Here is a 20422-nt window from a genome sequence, read left to right on the forward strand (position 1 = left end):
CAACACTCTAGGCCCTTTGTATGGGCTGTTCCTTCTGCCTGCACAGCTAACTTCTCTCTTTCCAGATCTTCCCAGATCTCAGGTCAACTATCCCCGCCTCACAAGGCCTCCCCTGAACCCCTTTACCTCAAGGAGTTTGAGGCCACTGTCAACCATAGCCCTCTGTTTTATTTCTTTCAGAGAAAGTTAGTGATTGTATATGTATTTTATTTGCTTATCTCCCCCAGTGAAAAGCCACTTCCTCTTAATCACTGTTGTGTACCAGGCCCCCAGCACCTAGAATAGGGCCTGGTACACAGCAGGTACTCGATACATATTTGTAGAAAGAGAGAAAGGAGAGAGAGAGGGATGAAGGTGAGAGATACAAGAGAAACAACAATAGAGACCATACATTGAGGAGAAGAAGGAAGGAAGGAGGGAAGGAAAGAAGGCAAGGAGGGAGGAAGGAAACAGATGCAAGTGGGTGGGGCATCCACATTGGAAGGGCCAGAATAGGCGTGGCAGGGAGGCTGAATGGTTCCAGAAACTTCGCAAGGGTAACCTGAGGGATTTTTGACAATAGGCTCAGGGAACAGTGCTCAAGCTTTGCCCACCTCAGGCTCCTTAGTCCTTTGAGGGTTGGCCAAAGCCCTGTCACCACTGAAAAGCTTCCCCAACTGTTCCAAGTCCTGGATATCAGAGGGAGGAACCTATGGCAGGAGGAGCTTAAGGCCAGGAGGGCTCCCTAGAGGAGGAAATATTAGAGCTGGGGCCTTTGGTGTATGAGTAGGAGTTTGTTAGGCACATCAGGGATTTGTGTGAAGGGAGCATAGCATGGGAAAGTAATCACCATCATTCTGTATTCCATATTGAATTCTTACTATGTGCCAGGGACTATTCAATTCCAGGAGCTAAATACAGATTTATGGAAGGCAGATGAGGCCGGGAGAGGTTAGGTAATTGGTCTGAGGGCACACAGCCAGGATTTGGATTCAGAGTCTTACCCACAGCAGCCTGCTACCTCAATCAATGCGTCTGGGCCCAGCAGGTGAACATCGGGTGTGCAGCAAGGATCAAAGGTGGCATTGATTACCCACACCAGGTCTGTCCCAGGGGAGTCAGAGCCACATGGTGCGACCACTGATGGCCTTCTTTGATTCTGGTTGGCCGTGTGACTCCAGGTCAGTCCCCCAGCAGTTCTCCTTGGGCCTCAGTTTCCTCAGCTGTCAGATGGATCTGGGATAGTGTACCATAGGTCCAAACACCTTTCTATGCTGGAATTCACTCACATACTACAGAGATTCTATATCTGCAATTTCTGTTTTGCAGTAATAAAATTGAGGCTCAGCTGAGAGGAGCAGTCATTTGCCCCATGGCCTATCGCAGCAAGTGTCCCGGTTTTCCATCTGCACACCTCTCACACTGGGAACTCCTCCCTCCTGAGCCTCCTGCCTCATTGCTGTTATCATGGAATCAGCACCTACTGTGTGCTGGCTGCTCACCAAAGCTCTGAATAGTTGTAGATTCCTGGGTGTGCCTGGGGTGGCCTGGCCTGTATCACTGCTCCCTCCCTGCATGTGCCCAGGCAAATACCACTGCAGGGAGGAGGAATGGGGTAGAGAAGGTAGGTGGCAGCCTCAAACAGGGTGTCTATAATCCAGGTGACCAGACATTGACTTCTCACACTCCTGGAATCAACCTGGAATTGCCCCTCCTCTGTCTCTGCCTTGGCCCCATTATTGCCTGCTTGTACCTATGCAGTTGCCTGTGTCTTGGTCCCCAGCTCCCACCCTTGCCCCACTAGTCTGCTGTCCTTGCAGCAGCCAGAGGGCGCCTGTGAGCAGCTGAATCAGGGCCATCCCTCCTCTGCCCACAGCCCTCCATGGCTCCTGCCTCGCCTCCTGTGAAAGGTGAGGGAACCAAATCCTCCTGGCATGACCACAAGGTCCTGCATGACCTGCCTCATCTGTTCCCTTTCTCCCCCTCCTCACTCTGCTCCAGCCACATAGGCCTTTTCACTGTGCCACAAACATGCCAAGCACGGTACTGCCCCAGGGCCTTTGCACAGGCTATGCCTTCTGCCTCAAACACCTTCTCCAGTTCTTCACAAACCTGGCTCCTCCTCACCCTTTAGGTCTCAACTCAAATGTTGAATCCTCAGACATTCTTGGATCTCCCTAAAACAGCCCCATGCCTCTCTTTCCCTTTCTTGATGTTTCTAGATAGTTCTGTCACTGACTGATACTTCTTTTTTTTTTTATTAAATCATAGCTGAGTACATTAATGTAATCATGGGGTACAATGCTGACACTTATTTCTTGTGCTCTGTCCATCACCCCCATTGGACTGTGAGCGCCATCAGGGCTGAATTTGTCTGTCTTACTCACTGTGCTGTCTCCAGGGCCTACAACAGTGCCTGGCACATAGTAGGCACTTCCTAAATGTGTAACGACTATAAAGTAATACTACTGGGCTGAGTGCTGGTGGTGTGTGTGCTATGTGCTGCCCTAAACATTTTACATGTCCGGACTTAAATCTCCCTCATAACCCCACAGGGCAGGCACTATTTTACAAATTGGGAAACTGAGGCCCAAAGATGGGATGCCACTTGCCTGAGGTCACACAGTGACCAGATTGTAGAGGCAGGACCTCATGATACCTCTCTGCTTTCTTTCACTGACATCCCCCATTGCCCAGATGGGGAAACAGGCTCAGAGTGAGAAGGGACCAACTGAATGTCACGTGTAGAACCAGCATCATAGCTCAAACCTCTGGCCTCACACAGAGGGGCATTGTGCCCTGCTTGGCTGACCCCCTGTACCTGGGAAAGAATACAGTGATGAGAAATAACATCAACAACAATAATCATAATGATGGCAGCAACGGCATTGGTGGGCATAGAGTTACCAGGATTTATACGGCTCCCAAATGAGTTCGCGCCAGGGACTGTGGAGGGGAGATGTGGGGTACACCGGCCCCTTTAAGAGCCTCCCCCTCCCCAGCTGGGCGCTGGCCCGGCCTCCCCTTATGTAAGCGGGCCAGCTGCCCTTGCATAAACTGGTTACATAAGGAAGCAAGGGAACAGGCTTGTCCATCCGGCAGCAACCTGTCCTGGGCTGTCTGTGGGGCTGGCCTGGGGCACAAGAGCACTGAGGGCACCCATAGCGGCCACCAGATATAACTCAGGTTTAGGTTCAAGGCCCTCTGGATCAACTCCTGCCTGAGGGACTCCCCAAATCCCCAGAGACAGTGCCCCCCAACCCAGGCAGGAGAAGGTGATTTCTAGTCTGAATGGATAGGGCTGGTCCCATTGCTCTGAAGGTGAAATTCTGAAGGTGAAACTTAAGCCCAGAGAGGGCAAGTCAGCAGCCTGAAGCTGCACAGCCCTGAAAAGAGGGAGAAGGGGATGATGCTGGAGTGAAATCTGGGGTGTGGTAAATCTCTCAGCTCCCCTCTCCGTAAACGGGCTTTCTCAGCAAGATCTGGTATGCAGCCGGAGTTCAGTAAATGCAATCATGAAGGAAACACTGGGCAGTGGGCCCTGCCCTGATACCCTCTGGATTCTATTAACTCAATCCTTGCAGAGCTCTCTGTAAAGAAGGGTCAGCTATTGCCTTGTTCTGCATGTGAGGAAAACTGAGGCACAGAGAAAGGTGAGGAATAATTGCCCTAGTCCACACATCAGATGAATGCAACACGGAAACAGCAGGGCTCCATCATTGCGCAGTGGGCCCAGGAAGAGCGCTGACTGTGTACCAAATCCTGGCCTGGGGAAGGGTAATATTTGGTCTGCCCAAGGACTCATGGGGTAGGTGGGCACAGTTTCCCCTAAAATAGACAGGAAACTGAGGCTGAGGGAGAAAAGATTTATCCAAGGAGGAACCTAAGCCCTATCACATCTCCTTCTCCAGGAAGCCCTCCCCTGGCCCCAAGTCCATCCTTTTGACCACGTGGGGTTGGGGTGGCAGGGTTTAGACCTCCCAACCCACACTTCTTTGGAGTTTGGCAGTGGAGGCAGCTCCCCTCCTCCCCTTTTCTCTGGGTGCTGGCCCTTTAAGGCATCATGCTGCCTGGGCATGTCCCAGGGTGACCCCAAGGGGCGGGTGTGGCCAGGAACAAGAGGCCCATTCAGCTGCCTGCTGCCACCTCCGGGCAGCCCACGGGGTGGGCTGGGGGGCAGGGTGGAGACTGGCAAGGCTAGGAGAGACTGGGGAGGGGGGTATGGTGGGAACAGAGATAGGCTGAGAGATAGAGACAGAGAGCCCCAGAGACAGAGACAGACAGACACTTGGCCTTGGCTGCATATCCCACCTCCCTGGTTTGAGGTCTGCCCATGCCCCCAGCTAGGATGCAGCCCCCAAAGATGTTCCTTGATCCAGTTGAACCTGTTGCCCATTCACCAGCACTAAAGCCCAAAGGCAGGATCCTGTGACATTCTGGAGAAGTCCCTCACATACAGGCCCCTCTCCAGGCCTGTTGGGGGTGCTGGGGTCTCCCAGACCCAGGTTTGAATCCTGACTGCCCCTTAGCTGAGACCTTAGTGACTTTTCCTCTCTGGGCCTCATTTTACCCATCTGTTAAATGCAGGCAGTGACAATAAATCCGGCTTAGATGAGCCGGGCCCTTAGCAAACTCTTAGTATACCTGTAGCTCTCCCGTAAATGCACCCCAACACCCCAAACATGCCCATCTCCCACTAGGTAACACAACCAACAATTGACAAGCACAGTTGCTGCCTTCTCCTGAAGTTCTGCCAGCTGTGGCCTGGGAGTGGCCCTGGTCCTCCTGAGCCTGAGATTACACAGCTGGGAAGAGGCAGACCTACTGGGATCCAGATGTGGTTGTGGTGGCCCCATAACAGCCTCCTGGAAACACATGTGTACTGGGCTCCCATGGCCCCGCATCCAATAAACAACGGACATTAACCAGGGTTTAAACAAAGTCTCCATACTCCTGGCCCCACCTGGTTCCAGGGTCTCACAGCAGTGGATTCCCATAAACTGCTCTCCTTGGGCCTAAAGACCTCACATCACATCAGAGCCCCCAATCCAGCCCCAACTAGTATGGAAAAACTTTAAAGAAACCAAAACCTATCTCCTTTCTCCTCCCGTCACTCTTCTTCTGCATCTTTTCTAGAATATTCTCCTGCTCAGTCAACTGCTGCCTGAGGACAAGCTTACTCAACACTGATCAGAGCTTTCTGGATCTGAGCCAGAGAATTCTAGACCCTGCCCCTGAATATTCTAGAACCCAGCTCAGAAAACTCTAGAACCTGCACTTGTGCGTGTAAAAACTCAATGTTGAAAATTCTAGAACCTGGGCTGGGCACAGTGGCTCATGCTTGTAAACCCAGCACTCTGGTAGCCTGAGGTGGGAGGATCACTTGAGGTTAGGAGTTCAAGACCAGTCTGAGCAACAGTGAGATCCCAGTCTCTATTAAAAGTAGAAAAAGGAGGGCGGCGGCTGTGGCTCAAAGGGGTAGGGCGCCGGTCCCATATGCCAGAGGTGGCAGGTTCAAGCCCAGCCCCGGCCAAAAACCACACACACACACAAAAAAAAAACATTAAAAATGGGCAGCGCCTGTGGCGCAAGGAGTAGGGCACCGGTCCCATATGCCAGAGGTGGCGGGTTCAAACCTAGCCCCGGCCAAAAACCAAAAAAAAAAAAAAGTAGAAAAAGGAGCCAAGCGGGATGGCAGGCACCTATAGTTTCAGCTACTCAGGAGACTGAGGCAGGAGGATCACTTGAGGCCAAGAGTTTGAAACCAGCCTGGACAACATAGCAAGACTCTGTCTACAAAAAAATAGAATAACTAACTCAGCATGGTGCCACATGCCTGTATTCCTAGCTATTCAAGAGGCTGAGGCAAGAGGATCACTTGAGCCCAGGAGTTGGAGGCTGCAGTGAGCTATAAGGATGCCACTGCACTCCAGCCTGGACAATAGAGTGAGACCCTGTCCCTGTCTAAAAAAAAAAAAAATCTAGAACCTGTGGTCAGTGGCCAAGAACATGCTTAAGAATTTCTTGGACATTTAGTCCCATCGGGAGGGACCCATCAGCCCCCCATTGGGAGACCGAGGCAAGAGGATCACTTCAGCTCAAGAGTTTGAGGTTGCTGTGAGCTATGATGCCGCGGCACTACTGGGGGCAAAAAAGTAAGACTCTGTCTCAAAAAAAAAAAAAGGAATTTCTTGGATATTGATGAAACCAAAAATTGATTGGCTAATTAAGAATAGGTTTTAGGGGCAGCACCTGTGGCTCAAAGGAGTAGGGCGCCAGCCCCATACACCAGAGGTGGCGGGTTCAAACCTAGCCCCGGCCAAAAAAAAAAAGAATAGGTTTTAGAATCTCATATTATCAATACCCCCAAATTAGGAGATTGGAGATCTGTTCCCAGATGCTGCAAAACCTCACCTTGAAGAGTGCTAGAACCCACCTAGTATGCTCTAGAACTCAATTCAGGGAATTCCTTCAGTAAGCAAAAACCTAATGGGAAAAAAGTCTGGAACTTGCTTCTGGACACTCAGATATCCAAATCAAGAAATTCTGGCTCCTGCTCCACTGTGGTCAAAAATATACTTGATAAATTCCATATTAAGGAACCAGCCTGGAGTATCCTAGAACTATTTCTTAGATGGTTAAAATAACTAACTTCAAAGAATTCTTAGGTTTCCCTTAGTACAGTTCTCAACCAAGAGTGATTCTGCCTCCAGGGGATAGTGGGTGATGTCTGGGGACATCTGTAGTTGTTACAACTGGAGGATGCTCCCTATATATGGAGTGCATGGAGGCCAGGGACACTGCTCAGCACTCTGTAGTACCCAGGATGCTCCCACCTTAGAGAATGATCTGGCTCCAAATACCCACAGTGCAGAGGGGGAGAAACTCCATCTTTGTACATTCTAGAATCCCAAAGTCCTTCTAGAACCTACTCCTACTCCTGGATTTTCAAGCAACTAGTTTGGGAGTTCTAGAATCTTCCCTCACATTTTCAAGAATCCAACTTGGGAGATTAGAGACCTGCTTCCAAATTCTCTAGAATTTAGATGTTCTAGCATTGTGCTGTCCATTATAGCAGTCCCCAGTGCTTGACATGTGGCCTGTCCAAATTTGGATGTAAGTCTACAACATACACCAGATTTCAAAAGACTTAGCTCAAAAAAAAAAAAGAAAAGAATATAAAATATCTCAATACTTTCATATTGCTTATGTGTTGCATTGACAATATTTTGGAAGCCCTGGGTTAAATAAAATATGTTGCTAAAATTAATTTCCCCTGTATGTTTATACATTTAAGTGTGGATACCAGAAAAAAAATAAATTACCAATGTAGTTTGAATTCTGTTTCTACTGGACCAGGCTATTCTGGATCCCACCTAGGAGAATTCTAGAATCACCTGGGTGATCAGAACGCCAGGTGAAGAAATTCTAGAGCTTAGGCCTTGGGAATTTTAGGACACGTCCCCTGGAGGATCTAGAAGTCAGCTCAGCTTTGGGATTCTAGAGCATGCCTTCCTTGGAAACCACATTCTCCCTTACCACTTGCTACCCTGAGATACCAGGCTCCCTCCTTTGTCTGTCCTACCACTCCTCTAAGTTGCCCTGGAACACTGAGAAGGACATAAAGATGAGACAGAAGGAAGTGGAGGAAGATCCCTTCCCAGGTACTCTGGGCAATGCCCCATTCTTCTCCGGGCCTCACTCGCCCCATTTGAAAAAGACATCCAGTGTCCCCAAGTGCTCCCTTGTTCACCCCTCACCAACTCTGACCATCTGTGACTTCCTGCCCAAGCTCTACTGGAGGGAGAGGGGCTGGCCTGGCAGCTGACTGCAGGGGGGACATGGAGATGTCCCTAGCTGCCCTCAGCCTCCCCTCAGGCTCCTGGGCACTGGGCCAGGGTGGCAACTGCAGCCCTAGCAGAAGGGGTGGCAGCCGCAGGTGCAAAGAAATGCCTGCCCCTTCTGCTGGCTCCTCAGAGGGCTGGGGCCCACCTGCATGGACAAGGACACGCTAAGGGACTGCCCACAAGCATCCACACGCCTGCATTCATGCATGTAGATAAGTCACACAGGGACCTGGGGCAGGGGCATCTGCAAAGGGTGAGGAGATCGACTCACAGAAGAGCCCACCATTTCTAGCACTCACCACTTGCTAAAAGCTTGGCCTTTTTCATAGGTATTGTCTTATTTGAATTGCTTATCTATATTGATCAGGCTCACTCCGCAGAGGAGATAATAAAGGCACAGAGATGTGAGCTAACTTGTCCAAGGTTGCACAGCTGGCTACAAGGCAGAGCTGGGATGAGAACCACAGTAATGCTGACAGTAATGATGATAATAATAACAACTATTTTTTTTTTTTGAGACAGAGTCTCAAGCTGCCACCCTGGGTAGAGTGCTATGGCATCACAGCTCACAGCAACCTCAAACTCTTGTGGATGCTTGTGGGCTTAAGTGATTCTCTTGCTTCAGCCTCCCAAGTAGCTGGGACTACAGGCGCCTGTCATAATGCCCGGCTACTTTCTGGTTGTAGTTGTCATTGTTGTTTGGTAGGCCTGGCCTGGATTTGAACCCACCAGCTCCAGTTTATGTGGCTGGTGCCCTAGCTGCTGAGCTACAGGCGCCGAGCCAATAATAACAACTATTATATTGTCACCACGGATACTATTTTTTACTACTCATTGTTAACACAATTAAATGTAACTATTGTTTATTATTTATGATTACACTATGATGTATAACATTATCAACAAAAATAATTTTGAAAAATTATGGTAAAATATAGGTAACATGGCTCAGCACCTGTAGCTCAAGTGACTAAGATGCCTGCCACGTACACTGGAGCTGGAGAGTTCGAATCCAGCCCAGGCCTGCCAATAATGACAACTACATCCAAAAAATAGCTGGGCATTGTGGCAGGCTCCTGTAGTCCCAGCTACTTGGGAGACTGAGGCAAGAGAATCGCTTAAGCCCAGGAGTTGGAGGTTGCTGTGAGCTGTGATGCCACTGCACTCTACCCAGGGTGATAGCTCTACTCTGTCTCCAAAAAAAAAAAAAAAAAAAATATATATATATATATATATGTAACATAAAATTTATAAATCTTAATCATTTTTAAGAGCACAGTTCAGTGGCATCAAGCACATTCACATTGATTGCTGTGCAGCTGTCACCATCCTCTATCTCCAGAACTTTCTCATTTTCCCAAACTGAAACTCTGTCCCCATGAAATACCAACTCCTACCCCCTTCCCAGGCCCTGGCACCAGCATTCTACTTCCTGTCTCTGTAACTCTGAGGAACCTCCTGTGAGTGGAATCACACAGGATGTGTCCTGCATCTGCTTTTGTCACTGAGCATCCTGTCCTGAGGGTTCATTCATGCTCTAGTCTGCATCAGAGACTTGTTCCTTTTTCAGGCAACACATCCTCTTTGAGCACTGAGTGTATACCAGACCCTGTTCTCACGCTGTTTTCATACTGATTTAACCTTGTACAGCCTTGTCAGGTGGCTATTGTTAGAATCATCCCACTTTACAAGAAAGGAAACTGAGGCCCAGAGCAGTGGAGCCATTTGCCAAAGGTCGTGCAGCACCTGAATGGAGAGATCTGAAGCCGGACCCCATTTGGCCACAGAATGTGCACCAAACTCTTCCCGACACTGCCCAGCTCCCTGGTTGGCCTTCACAGACTCCTCACCTGCTATGTTTGTGGAATCCCCACCTGTCTGGCCCTCTTCACCACTGTCTGTGAGCCTAAAGACCTCCTGATGTTGCTATAAATACACCATCAGCTGGCATCTGTGCCTCTCACCCCGCAGCCACCTTCCCTGCATAGACAGACATGGGTACACCTGGTCGCTCAGCCCCAGGAGGAATGCCAGGCTGCTGCAAGGAGCCCCTCATCCCTCTGCTGCCCAGATACATGGAGAGGTGGCCAGGGTCTCAGAGCAGAACCAGGGCATTCCTACCTCCCTCCTGGGGCTGGAAAGAAGATCAAGGACAGAAATGATCATTTATGGAGTGCCTCCTGTATGCTTTTTAGGGACCATTGACTCCAATCTTCAATGTCATGGGTATAGTTCGCATTCTCCCCATTCCACACATAGAAAAACTGAGGCTCAAAGTCGTGTCCATCACGCAAGTTGTGTCCATCACACAAATGGGCCCTGCCACATGTCTCCATGGTCACACTTTGTCTCTTCAGCAGGCCACAGGTGCTGGGGTGAAGACCACTGAAATCAGAGGACGTAGGGAGGCCTTGCTAAGGCTTCCCAGGCTAAGCCTATTTCTCCTGCCATCAAGTCCCAGGCATGCTTTATGGACACCCAGGCCCAGGACTTGGGCACAATAGGTGCTTGAGCACAGCTCACCCCTGTCCATTCTTTCAGTTACTGTGCTCTCACGGCCCGCTTTTATGATTTGCATGGCTTGGAGGGTGTAGCTTCCATCAGAGAACCTCAATGGGTATTTTTTTTTTATTAAATCATAGCTGTGTACATTAATGCAATCATGGGGTACCATGCGTTGTTTTTATATACAATTTGAAATAGTTTCATCAAACTGGTTAACATAGCCTTCATGGCATTTTCTTAGTTATTGTGTTAAGACATTTATACTCTACATTTGGTTTTTTTTTGTTTTTGTTGTTTATTTTGTTGAAGAATTTTCAATCCTTTTTCTTTTTGAAGGTCCCTGAATTCTCATTCCAGTTCTGCTTCTTAAGAGCTATGTGACCTTGGGCAAGTGATTGCCTATCTCTGGGCCTCTGCTTCCTTATCTGAAACATGGGAGGAGGTAAGAGCCCCTTCCTCCTGGGGTGGTGGAGAGAATTAAACTGGTTAAGATGCACAGCAAGCCCTAAGCCTGGCAAGCAGAGAGTGTTCAATAGTGTTTGCTATTACTATTACCACTATTGGTATTATTTCCTTCCAATTTCATCCAGGAGGGGTTGGGGACCTCCCCTCTCCCCCTTCTCTGGCCACCCTCTTTAGGACGCCCCTACCACAGGCAACCCCTTTAGCAGCTGCAAGCTTCCTAGGCCGGCCCCTGCCCTGCACTGTGGACGAGTGGTTGGCACCACACAAGGCGGGAATGAGAGGCTGGCCCCATGGTGGCGGCATCAGCAGATGGGCACCATCTGGGCTGGCGGCTCAGGAGAGGCTGGCAGCTGCTGGGGCGGGCGGGCCTGGCAGCCCCTCCCCTGCCTGGCCCTGGCACAGTGCCTGCCCACGCCTCAGGTTTCTCAGGCCATCAGAAAGGGTGGGGAGGCCCGGCTGGGCTACAGGCCCTGAACAGGCGCGGTTTCCCTCTCTGGGCCCTGGTTCCTCCAGGCTCCTTCTCAGAACAAGGCCCCCTACCTTAGCTCCATTCATGCCCTCCAGCACTCCCTGCAGGCTCCACACTCTGCCCCCAGCCCATTGCAGCCTCAGGGCCTTTGCACTGGCTGTACTCCCTGCCTGGTGCACCCTCACTCCACTCTTTGCACCTCCAGACTTCATTTCTGAAGTCCCCTCCTCTGAGGGACTCTCCCCACCCAAAGCAGCCCCTCAGCTCTTCTCCACATCTCTCCCTTGCTCTATTTTCCTGTCACCACCTGACATGTTATGTTCTCATGTCCCACTCAATTACACATGGCCTCCACCAAAGTGCAGGCCTCCACTGATGCCCTTAAGTAGAGATCACGTCCCTCTATCACGGGCCCCAAAGCTCTTCCCTAGGTCACCCCCAGGGCAAACACCACAGTTCAGGCCCTCCTGTGGCCACAAAGGTGCCAGATGGATGTGGGAGTAGCCAAATTCTGTCCTAGGAGATGCCCTGAATTCTGACCACTGGCAGCCCCAGAGCTGAAGGGACCTTATCAGGGCTTCTCCCTACTCCTCCGTCCTGCAAAATAAACTCAAAGATGGAGGCCTGGGCCTCTCCTGTAGCCCCACTCGATCCACCTAACATCCCCAGGAGAGACAGGGAGCCTAAGAACTGGGGTGAGGGCAAGTGGGGAGCCAGGCCTTGTCTGAGGACAGGGAGGACCTGTGTGTACATCTCTCCATGTCTCCCTGTCTTTCACAGTCTCTGTCTGTGTCTCTGTGTTTGTATATTTCTGTTGGCTCTGAGATCCCACCTTAGGTCACAATTATCTGTCTCAATTCTGACATCAGAGGGGTTGTCTCTCTTCATTATCCACCTTGCCCCCTGGGGACTTGACAGATGGAGGAGGGGTGTGGTGGCCAATCCTCCTTGCTGTCTTACTAACAACTACTAGCAGTTAAGCAGGGGTCCAGGAACATGGGACCCAGCTGGGAGGTGGCCAAGCCACGCCAACTGGATACATATTTTACACACCATGATTTATCCCCATTCTCTTCTACAACATCGACAGCAGACTGGGTAAGGGAATGTTAGTAACACAGCTGAGGCAGAAGCTGCCTTGAGTCCAAATCTTATCTCTGCCCTCAGCTGTGTGGCCTCAGGCAGGTCAGATCATTTCCCTGGGCCTCTGTTTCCTCATCTGGTGAAATGGGTACAACAATGATCCCTGCTTTGCAGGACTCCTTTGAGCAATGGAAAAGAATTGCTAAGCCCTTGGGAAAACATCTGACAGAGAGAAAGTGGGACTAGGATCTGGGGGTTTGAAGCATGAGCAGGAGTTTTCCATATGGGAAAGGCATTCCAAGCATAGACAAAAAGGCCTGGCAATGGGAATCCTTAATCATAAGGGGGAGGACCTCAGCTTTCTGCCTGGTGCTGATAACCCATGAGGGTTATCTGTTGAGCACTTTTCAAGGACACCCAATATTCCCTGTAAGGTGGCCATTCTCAAGTTCCCATTTTATAGAGAAGGAAATGAGGCACAGAGAGGGTAAGTAATTTGCCCCACATCACCCAGTCAGCAAGCAGCTCTCACCCTGACCCTCATGCCCAGGGAACCGGGGTGCACCCAGGATGGGGATCTGGTGGGGTGAAAAGTGTGGTCCACTGGCATTAGTTGGGACAGGGACGTCCCTGGGGAATGATGGAGTAGGCTGGACTGGAAGGGAGGGAGGATGCAAAGGCAAAGGTGTGGACACCTCCTATCTAGAAGGCCCACAGGCCTGGCTGGCCTGCTGAGCTGAGGGGGAGGGGGTTGGCTGGGGGAGGGGAGGTGCCTGGAGATTGTGCTGACTGCAGCAGAAAGCAGCTTCAAAATTTTATCAGCTCAGCGTGGAGGAGGTGGGGGTGGGGCTGGGAGCAGCGAATGGATGAAGTGGGAGAGGGAGACCTGGACCTGCATGGCAACCAGAGCTGCAGGGCTGCCCTCCCTATGACAGACTGTCACCTTGTACACCTCTCTGCCTCCACTGTGACCCTAAATGCTGCTTCACTTCCAGGCCCTGGTGGGGTTTGTTGCTCCTGGTGGTGATAGGGGAGGGGGTAGATGATAAGGTCAGGGTCAACGATTGAAGTTCAAGACTGGGTAAGGCTCTGCCCTGGTCTCCTTCCCTCCCACACAGACTGGAGATGGGGAGTCCTTGACCTTGTCTAATCAACACTAGACCAACACTGCAGCTATGTTATTCCTGCTGTACCAAGGAGGAAACCGAGGCATAGCAAAAGGGAGAACAGGGCTACATCTGGAGCTTGGACAGTCTGGCCCCAGGGTCCTGCCCTGCCCCCAGTTCCTGCACATGCCCTTTCCTCCCAGGCTAGGAAACCACCTGTGTTCATGTGGGGGCTGCCAGGGTGTGGGACCAGGGCTGAGTTTGCAGCTTGTGTGTGTCTGTGTTAGGGGCACCATCTGACACGCTCCCGGAGCATGTGCCAACCCTGGCCTGAGTGGGCGTGTCTGGGGAGTGGTGTGTGCCCATTCAGGTCTCTGGGGGGACTTGATTCTGTCCACATGAAGATAGTCCCAGCAGATGCTCTCCTCATGAAAGGCTGGTATTCCAGCCCATGACGTCATCATAGCTTAATAGCCCCAGCAAGCTTGGAACTCTGATAACCTCCAGGTGGGGGAGACTGAGGCCTGATTGGACCACACAGCCAGGAATTGGCAAGGCAACAAACCCCACTGCCCTCTCAACCTTGGCACAAGGACCTGGGACCTTGAGAGGCCAGGCTGCCCTGTCATTGGTGATACCCCCATGTCTGCTGCTGCCTAGTCATCCTGAGCTGAGCTCAGCTGTGCCCCCTCCTCTGGGAAGCCACCATGGATCCCTCCCACCCTGCACAAACCCTGCTGGTCTCAAGATCAGGCATTTGACTACCAGCAACACCTGGCTAGAAGGGCCAGACCCACAAGACCTAACTACTGGCATGGTCTGAAAATCAATCAACAAGCATTCACAGAATGCAACCCCAAGAATCCCTCAGCTTTCCTCAGAAGGCTAAGATTTTCATCTTTCTTTTCCTCATCTCTGCCCCCAACAGTGCCCTATCCTACCCCTCAGACCCTCTTCGACAGTCTTCACTCATCCCCTGAAACTTCAAGGACCTGCCGCCTCCATTGGACATGGAGGTGCGATCCTGCCTCTGCCTTCAGATCCTCACAGGCCACCTGCCTCCCCCCTAAGACTCTCTCCTGCCCCACATGGCGCCTTAACCCCGTGGTTCTCACCTCTCTCACGCACAAAGTAGGCCAGGTAGAGGTCCAGCTCCTTGACTGCCACACCAATGTGATGTGGCTGCACGCAGAGTACTGGGTGGCCACACTGCGCTGCCTTGACCAGGCGCTCGCCGTCGGTGCTCTCCAGAGGGATGCCCTTGAAGAGGATGACCATGACAAGGTCCAGCCGCCACACCTTGTCGGCCTGTCGCAGGCAGTCGATGCGCCGCATCTTGCCCTTCTGGTCAGGGTTGGAGAGCACGCAGCCTGGCGCCTTCTTGCCAGTGATGGCCAGCACGAAGTCCTCACGGCACTCGGGCCGGATGTCTTTGCGCAGCTTGGCCAGCAACCTTGACGCCCACTTCTGCTTGACCTCGGGCTTCTCGCCCAGCAGCTCATCCTTTACTGCCCGTTCCTCGTCCTTCGACATCCGCTTCTCGTGTTTCTTGAAGTACTTGCGCTTTCGCGCCTGCAGGTTGAACCAGGTATAGGCGAAGGCGCGGACGTGAGGCAGCAGGGCCTCGATGAACGGGTGGAACTCATCCTGTCAGCAGAGAGGCGAGAGGTCAGCAGGAGGTGGGGACTTACTGCCCTGCCTGAAAAGACTGAGGCCAGAAGGGGCCTGGACAAACCCATCAAATGCAGAGTAGTGCTTGGCAGATGTGGGCAGGGGGCCACAGCACACCCATCCACCCCACTGGGGAAAACTGAAGCCAGAGGTGACTCAGCAGTGGGGAACCTGTAAAAACCCATTGCCTAGCTGAGGAAACTGAGGCTTGGACTGTGTGGAAGGTACAGGCCAAAGCAGAAGTTTATGGAGAACCATCTTGAAGTCCAGTATACAGAAAGAGGAACCTAAGGGTCCCAGGTAGGCTAATGGAGAACCCATTGTTCAGATGGGGAAAACTGAGTTTGGGAGAATGGGGATGTCATGGACCCATTCTTTGCCTATAGAACTTTTACTTTTACTCTAAAGAACCTGACAGTGATTAAGTTTTGTGAGACATCCAGTCTGTCAGCAACTATTCAGCTCTTCATAATAGTGCAAAATTAGCCATAGAGGAGATGTCAGTGATGTGTGGCCATGTACCAATAAAACTTTATTTGCAAAAACCTGTCAAGCATTCAGCCCCAGGCTGTAGTTTGCAAACCCCTTGTGGTGGAGTGTGAGCTGTCACATCCTCAAATGCCTAGAGCAGGGCTGAGCAGACACTGTCACTCAATGAATGCAGGAAGAGTTGGAAAAACTGAGGCCCAGGGAGGCTCTGAGACCTGGCCAGAGCTGGGCCACCCACTCCCATTATGACTGACTGATGGCTAAGGATGGCCATAAAACCCATTTTATGGATGAGGAAACTGAGGCCCCAAGAAGGAACCCAGCTATGAGGGGCAGAGGTGGGTCTAGAACATATATACTCGTCTGACTTCACCTCAAAAACAGCAGCAACCTCAGTCAGGCCCCTCAGAGAGCAATAGAAGGGCAGTAGCCAGGACCCTGTCCTGTCTGTGTAGGATGCGGGGGACTGGTCCCACCTCCACATTGTTCAGCAAGGCAGACTGAATCTGCAGAACACCTGGGACCTGATTTCTCAGCCTCAAGGTGGGAGAAATGCGAGGAGAAAGAAGACAGAGAAGAAAAACTTCCTTCCCACCCCCCTGCCCTTGGCTGGGCTGGGCTGGGCTGGGCTTCTAGATGGGGTGATATCTCCTTCCTGCACACAGACCGTTATCCTCCTCCTGCTCTCAAAAGGCTGTATTATTACTGCTACTACAATTATTGTTATTATTATTTGCATTGCTATTATTACTTTTCTTACTACTGAAGTATTGCTGTTAGGATTACTTCCATTGCCCACAATCTGCCAGGATGCAGAAAAAGGCCTGAGAACCTACTATTACCTGCTGTGTAGTGGGGAAACTGAGGCTCAAAGAGGGGCAGAGACCCAGCCAATGTCTCATGGGGTCTCAGTGCCTGTGTGAGGATAAGAACCAGAACCCTTATTGCCCTGAAGGCCATCAGCCCTGCTCTCAGCACAGCCTGTTCTCCCAACACTGGGGGCTTCTGGAGAAAGAAATAGCTATTCTTGACCCCAGCCTATCTTCTAGCTGGGCACACACAGCACATCTGCCCCTGAACACCCCCCCTGCTCTGTGCTCCATTTCCCCTTGGGCCACCTCTGGCCATGGGGTGCCACAGGGCGGGAGCCGGAACATCAGATTTCACCTATTACTGAGGCTCTGAAAATAGCCTCCCACCTGGTGAGACCAGGGTGAGGCAGGACGGGGCTCAATTTGTGCCAGCCCAGCTCCCCCACCCCAATGTCCCCCAAAGCATGAGTCATCATAACAGCTGCAGCGGGGAGTGGACCTGGGAGCCCTTTTCTACTGGTCCCCCCAGCCCTAAGCTGACCTGCTAATACGGACAGAGGATGTGGGGGAGGGCATCCCAGTGCCCAGCCAACCTCGTCCTTTCCTGTCTCTGGATGCTGATCGACATTCAAGACCCAGAGACCTGGAGCAATTTGTCCAGGGTCACACAGCTGGTCAGCAGAGCTGGGACCAGAGCCCAGGCCATCTGGTCATAGAAGTCAGCAGCAGGGTGGTGGTAGGATGGGGGTGGAGGGATCAATAGAGGCACAGGTCACTGCCCACAGAGGGGGTGCCAGGTGGGCAGGACAACGGTGTCAAGGTGGGGCTATGACAAGAGGTGGCTGGACAGAGGCGTCAGTGAGGGGGGCAGGGACAACTGGCCCCCAGATTCCACCTCTCTCTGAACCCCCTTATCTCTCTGACTTCCTCTTCCCCTGAATTCCTTCTCTCAGTCTGTGCATCTCTTGGTTCTGAGGCTCCCACCCCTCTCTATGCCCTTTCTGGGGACAGGTGCCAGAGAGGCAGGCAGAGGTGGGAGCCCACGTCACTGGTGACCTGTGGCAAGAAGACAAACAGCCTGTAACTGGGTCAAAGACCTGATGCCCCATCCTCCCTCATTCTTCCCTGGAGGTCAGACCAGGTAAGAGACAGGGCCTGCCACTCTTTGTCCTATAAGATCTGTGACAATCAGAGCCTCTTCCCCAGGTATCTCCCAATGCCCTCAAAGGCTGAACGGGCAAAGTAGGCAGCCAAGGCAGACTAAATGCTGAGAATACTCCCAAACTCCTATACATCCCTCAATGCCCTGTCTCCAGTATCCCTTCCTTCAAGCAGCCTTTCCCCAAGGTTCCTGCAGACATAGCCTGAACCATAAACTGAGTCCAGCTCTCCAACCCTGAGGCCCAGGGTTTGAGGCACCCACTGCCAAGGAAGGAGAAAGGAGGACATTAGTTTCCTTTTCACTGTCTGTATGACCCAGACTTAGTTTCTCATTCTGTTCAACGGACAGAAAGGAACATTGGAGTCTTACGGAGACTGGGGGACTTATTCTTTGCCCTCATAACCAGAGATGGAAAGGGACAGGAGAAACAAGGCCAGGCCTTTCCCAGAAACCCCAGTTTGGCCTGCTGGGGTTCCTTGTCCAAAGAGGGCAGCAACAGCTGAAAGGTAAACATTTGGGTCCAAGCCCTTGTCAGGCAACTGTGCACTGAGAGAGGCTATGTCCCTTTCTCAAGAGTTCTTATGGTCCTCCCACTCTGAAAGTCCAGGCCAGCAAACTAGGACATAAAACTCCAATTAAAAGTTTTCCAGATGAAAGTGATTCAACAATCCTTAATGAGAATGTATCTCATCTACTACCTAACCACTTATTCTAAACTCCTATGCATCCTTCAAAGCCCTGCCTTCCTGGGTTGGGTGACTTGTCCAAGGTCACATGGCTATCAAGCGGCAGAGCTCATATTCAACTCTAGGCCCATCTGGCACCAGTGTCAGGGCTCCTAACCTTGGGTAACTCCTTTCCCCAAGCTCAGAGCATCAGAGCTTGTGAACAGCTCTTATCTAACCCTATGAAGGAAGGATTTATTTGGTTGTTCAACAAATACTGAGTGCCTACTGTGTGCAAGCCCCATGCACTGTACTGAGGACTTGGCACTGGCCTGGGCTCAACCCTCACCTAGATCTTGATCTGAGGCATGTGTCAATAAGTCAACAAATATGTACTAAAATGTCGGTTGAGCAAAGTGCTCTGAGGAAATTTAAAGAATTAGGGGGCCAGGGAATCCCTGAGGGAGGGTTGTTCTTTAGCTGAAAGTGGTCCAGGAAGGTCTCTTGCAGGAGGAGACACTTGAATGAAGATGTGAAAGATGACGATTCAGGGTAGGAGGTTTCCAAATGCAGAAAATAGCCCATGCAAAGGCCCCAGGGTGGGACCAGGTATATTGGAGGCACAGTGAGGAAGCCCATGTGGCAGAAGCAGAGTGAGGTAGGGAGAGAAGGAGAAGGGGAGGACAGAAGGAGATAGGGCAGGTCATGCAGGGCCTTGTGAGCTCGAGTGAGGAATTTGGGTAAACTGAGTCCAGAGAGTGGCCACTCCCTGCCAGAGGGACCAGTGAGTCAGCAGACTGAGCCGTGGAGCTCCTGATTTCCATCTCTGTGCCTTGGTGTCCATGGAGGATAATGAGAACTGAGTCAGAGAGCCTGGGAGGTAGGGGAGAGTGACAGAGTGAGACTGTAACTTTTAGAGGCTAAGTGTTAAGCTATCAACTCTACAAAACGTGAACTGTCCTCACACTCACTGTCCAGAGGAAGATACTAAGGCACCAAGCCCTGAAGTCATTTACCCAAAGTCACAGGAAGGAGCTGATCTGGAACTTGTCCTTGGGCCTCCTGAGCCCCTGGCCCCACTCTTGGGCCCTTGAGCCCATGGTCTGGGTCTAGAGCTTGCAGCAGCACCCCCTCTGCACCTCCCATGCTCTCTTTGAATCCCATGTGGCTCCCTGTTCCTTACTTAGTCACACACTTGCTATGTCCTCAGGGAGGCTAGCTCCAGCCAAAGCAGCAGCCAGGTCCTGCCCTGTCACCTTGTTTCTTGCCAACCCCCCTGCCTGAACTGTCAGAGCATGGATTTTATCTGCCTTGTTCACTGCTGCACCAAGAAAGCAGCCAAGGCAGTCAAGGCACTAGATCATCAATGAAACAATCCCACCCTCTGGCTAAGCTACCACCATTCACCCCCTACACACAAGATACAAAGAATGCTGGTGTCCACCCAGGTCTGGTCAAACCTAGGGAGACACTAGACATGGCCTGGCAAGAGAGAAAAGACTAACAGAAAAGCACCAGGGGGTCTGCACACAGGTCAGTCACCAACTGTCCCTATTGCCTGGTCCAAGGCCTGGTTCACACTGAACAAATAGTGACAGAACAAAGAGAATATAAATTAGAAAATGCCCATGTGATGTTTAACACAATTATTAATGTAGCAATAGCCACAATCACAGCAGCACTTATCTGGCACCTACTGTATACCAGGGTGAAGTATCCAAGGAAAGCATGATTATGTCCCCCATTTTTATGAGGGGAGAGAAATGGAGGCTCAGGAAGACCTAAATCCCTTCTCTCAACCAATGGAATCATTCATTCATTCATGATGCAACTAGCATTTATTGAGCACCTACTATGTCAGACCGTGCACTAAGCACCTCAGCAGTGTCCTGCCTTCCTGAATCCTTAGCCTGAGGAGGTAATTCATTTCAAGGTGAGGCTGGGAAGATGGATAGGTTACTTGCCCAGAGTCACATGGCTGGGAGAGAGAACTTGAACTGCAGTGCTGTGTTCCCATCAGTATGGGTGTCAGGGAGTGTGCACGCCTGTGTGCCACATATGGTCACAGACATGCACCCAGATGAGGGGGCAGCCTATGTGTGCAGTTGGCATGAACATGTGCACACGTGGTGGTGGTGGTGGTGGTGGTGCTGCTGCTGCTGCTTCATG

The 20422-nt window shown here is 51.3% G+C and overlaps 1 protein-coding gene across 6 annotated transcripts in view; it reads right to left on the minus strand.

Annotated features, from left to right (window-relative positions):
• Positions 1-20422, minus strand: part of NFIC (nuclear factor I C) — an 80387-nt gene that overhangs the window by 49013 nt on the left and 10952 nt on the right. For all 6 annotated transcript variants that reach the window (XM_053580343.1, XM_053580364.1, XM_053580336.1 and 3 more), the window contains exon 2: positions 14570-15101. In XM_053580343.1, the coding sequence (XP_053436318.1) occupies positions 14570-15101 (532 nt within the window). The remainder of the gene's footprint in view (positions 1-14569; positions 15102-20422) is intronic.

Source organism: Nycticebus coucang, chromosome 2 (assembly GCF_027406575.1).
Source record: "Nycticebus coucang isolate mNycCou1 chromosome 2, mNycCou1.pri, whole genome shotgun sequence".
Taxonomy (NCBI): domain Eukaryota; kingdom Metazoa; phylum Chordata; class Mammalia; order Primates; family Lorisidae; genus Nycticebus; species Nycticebus coucang.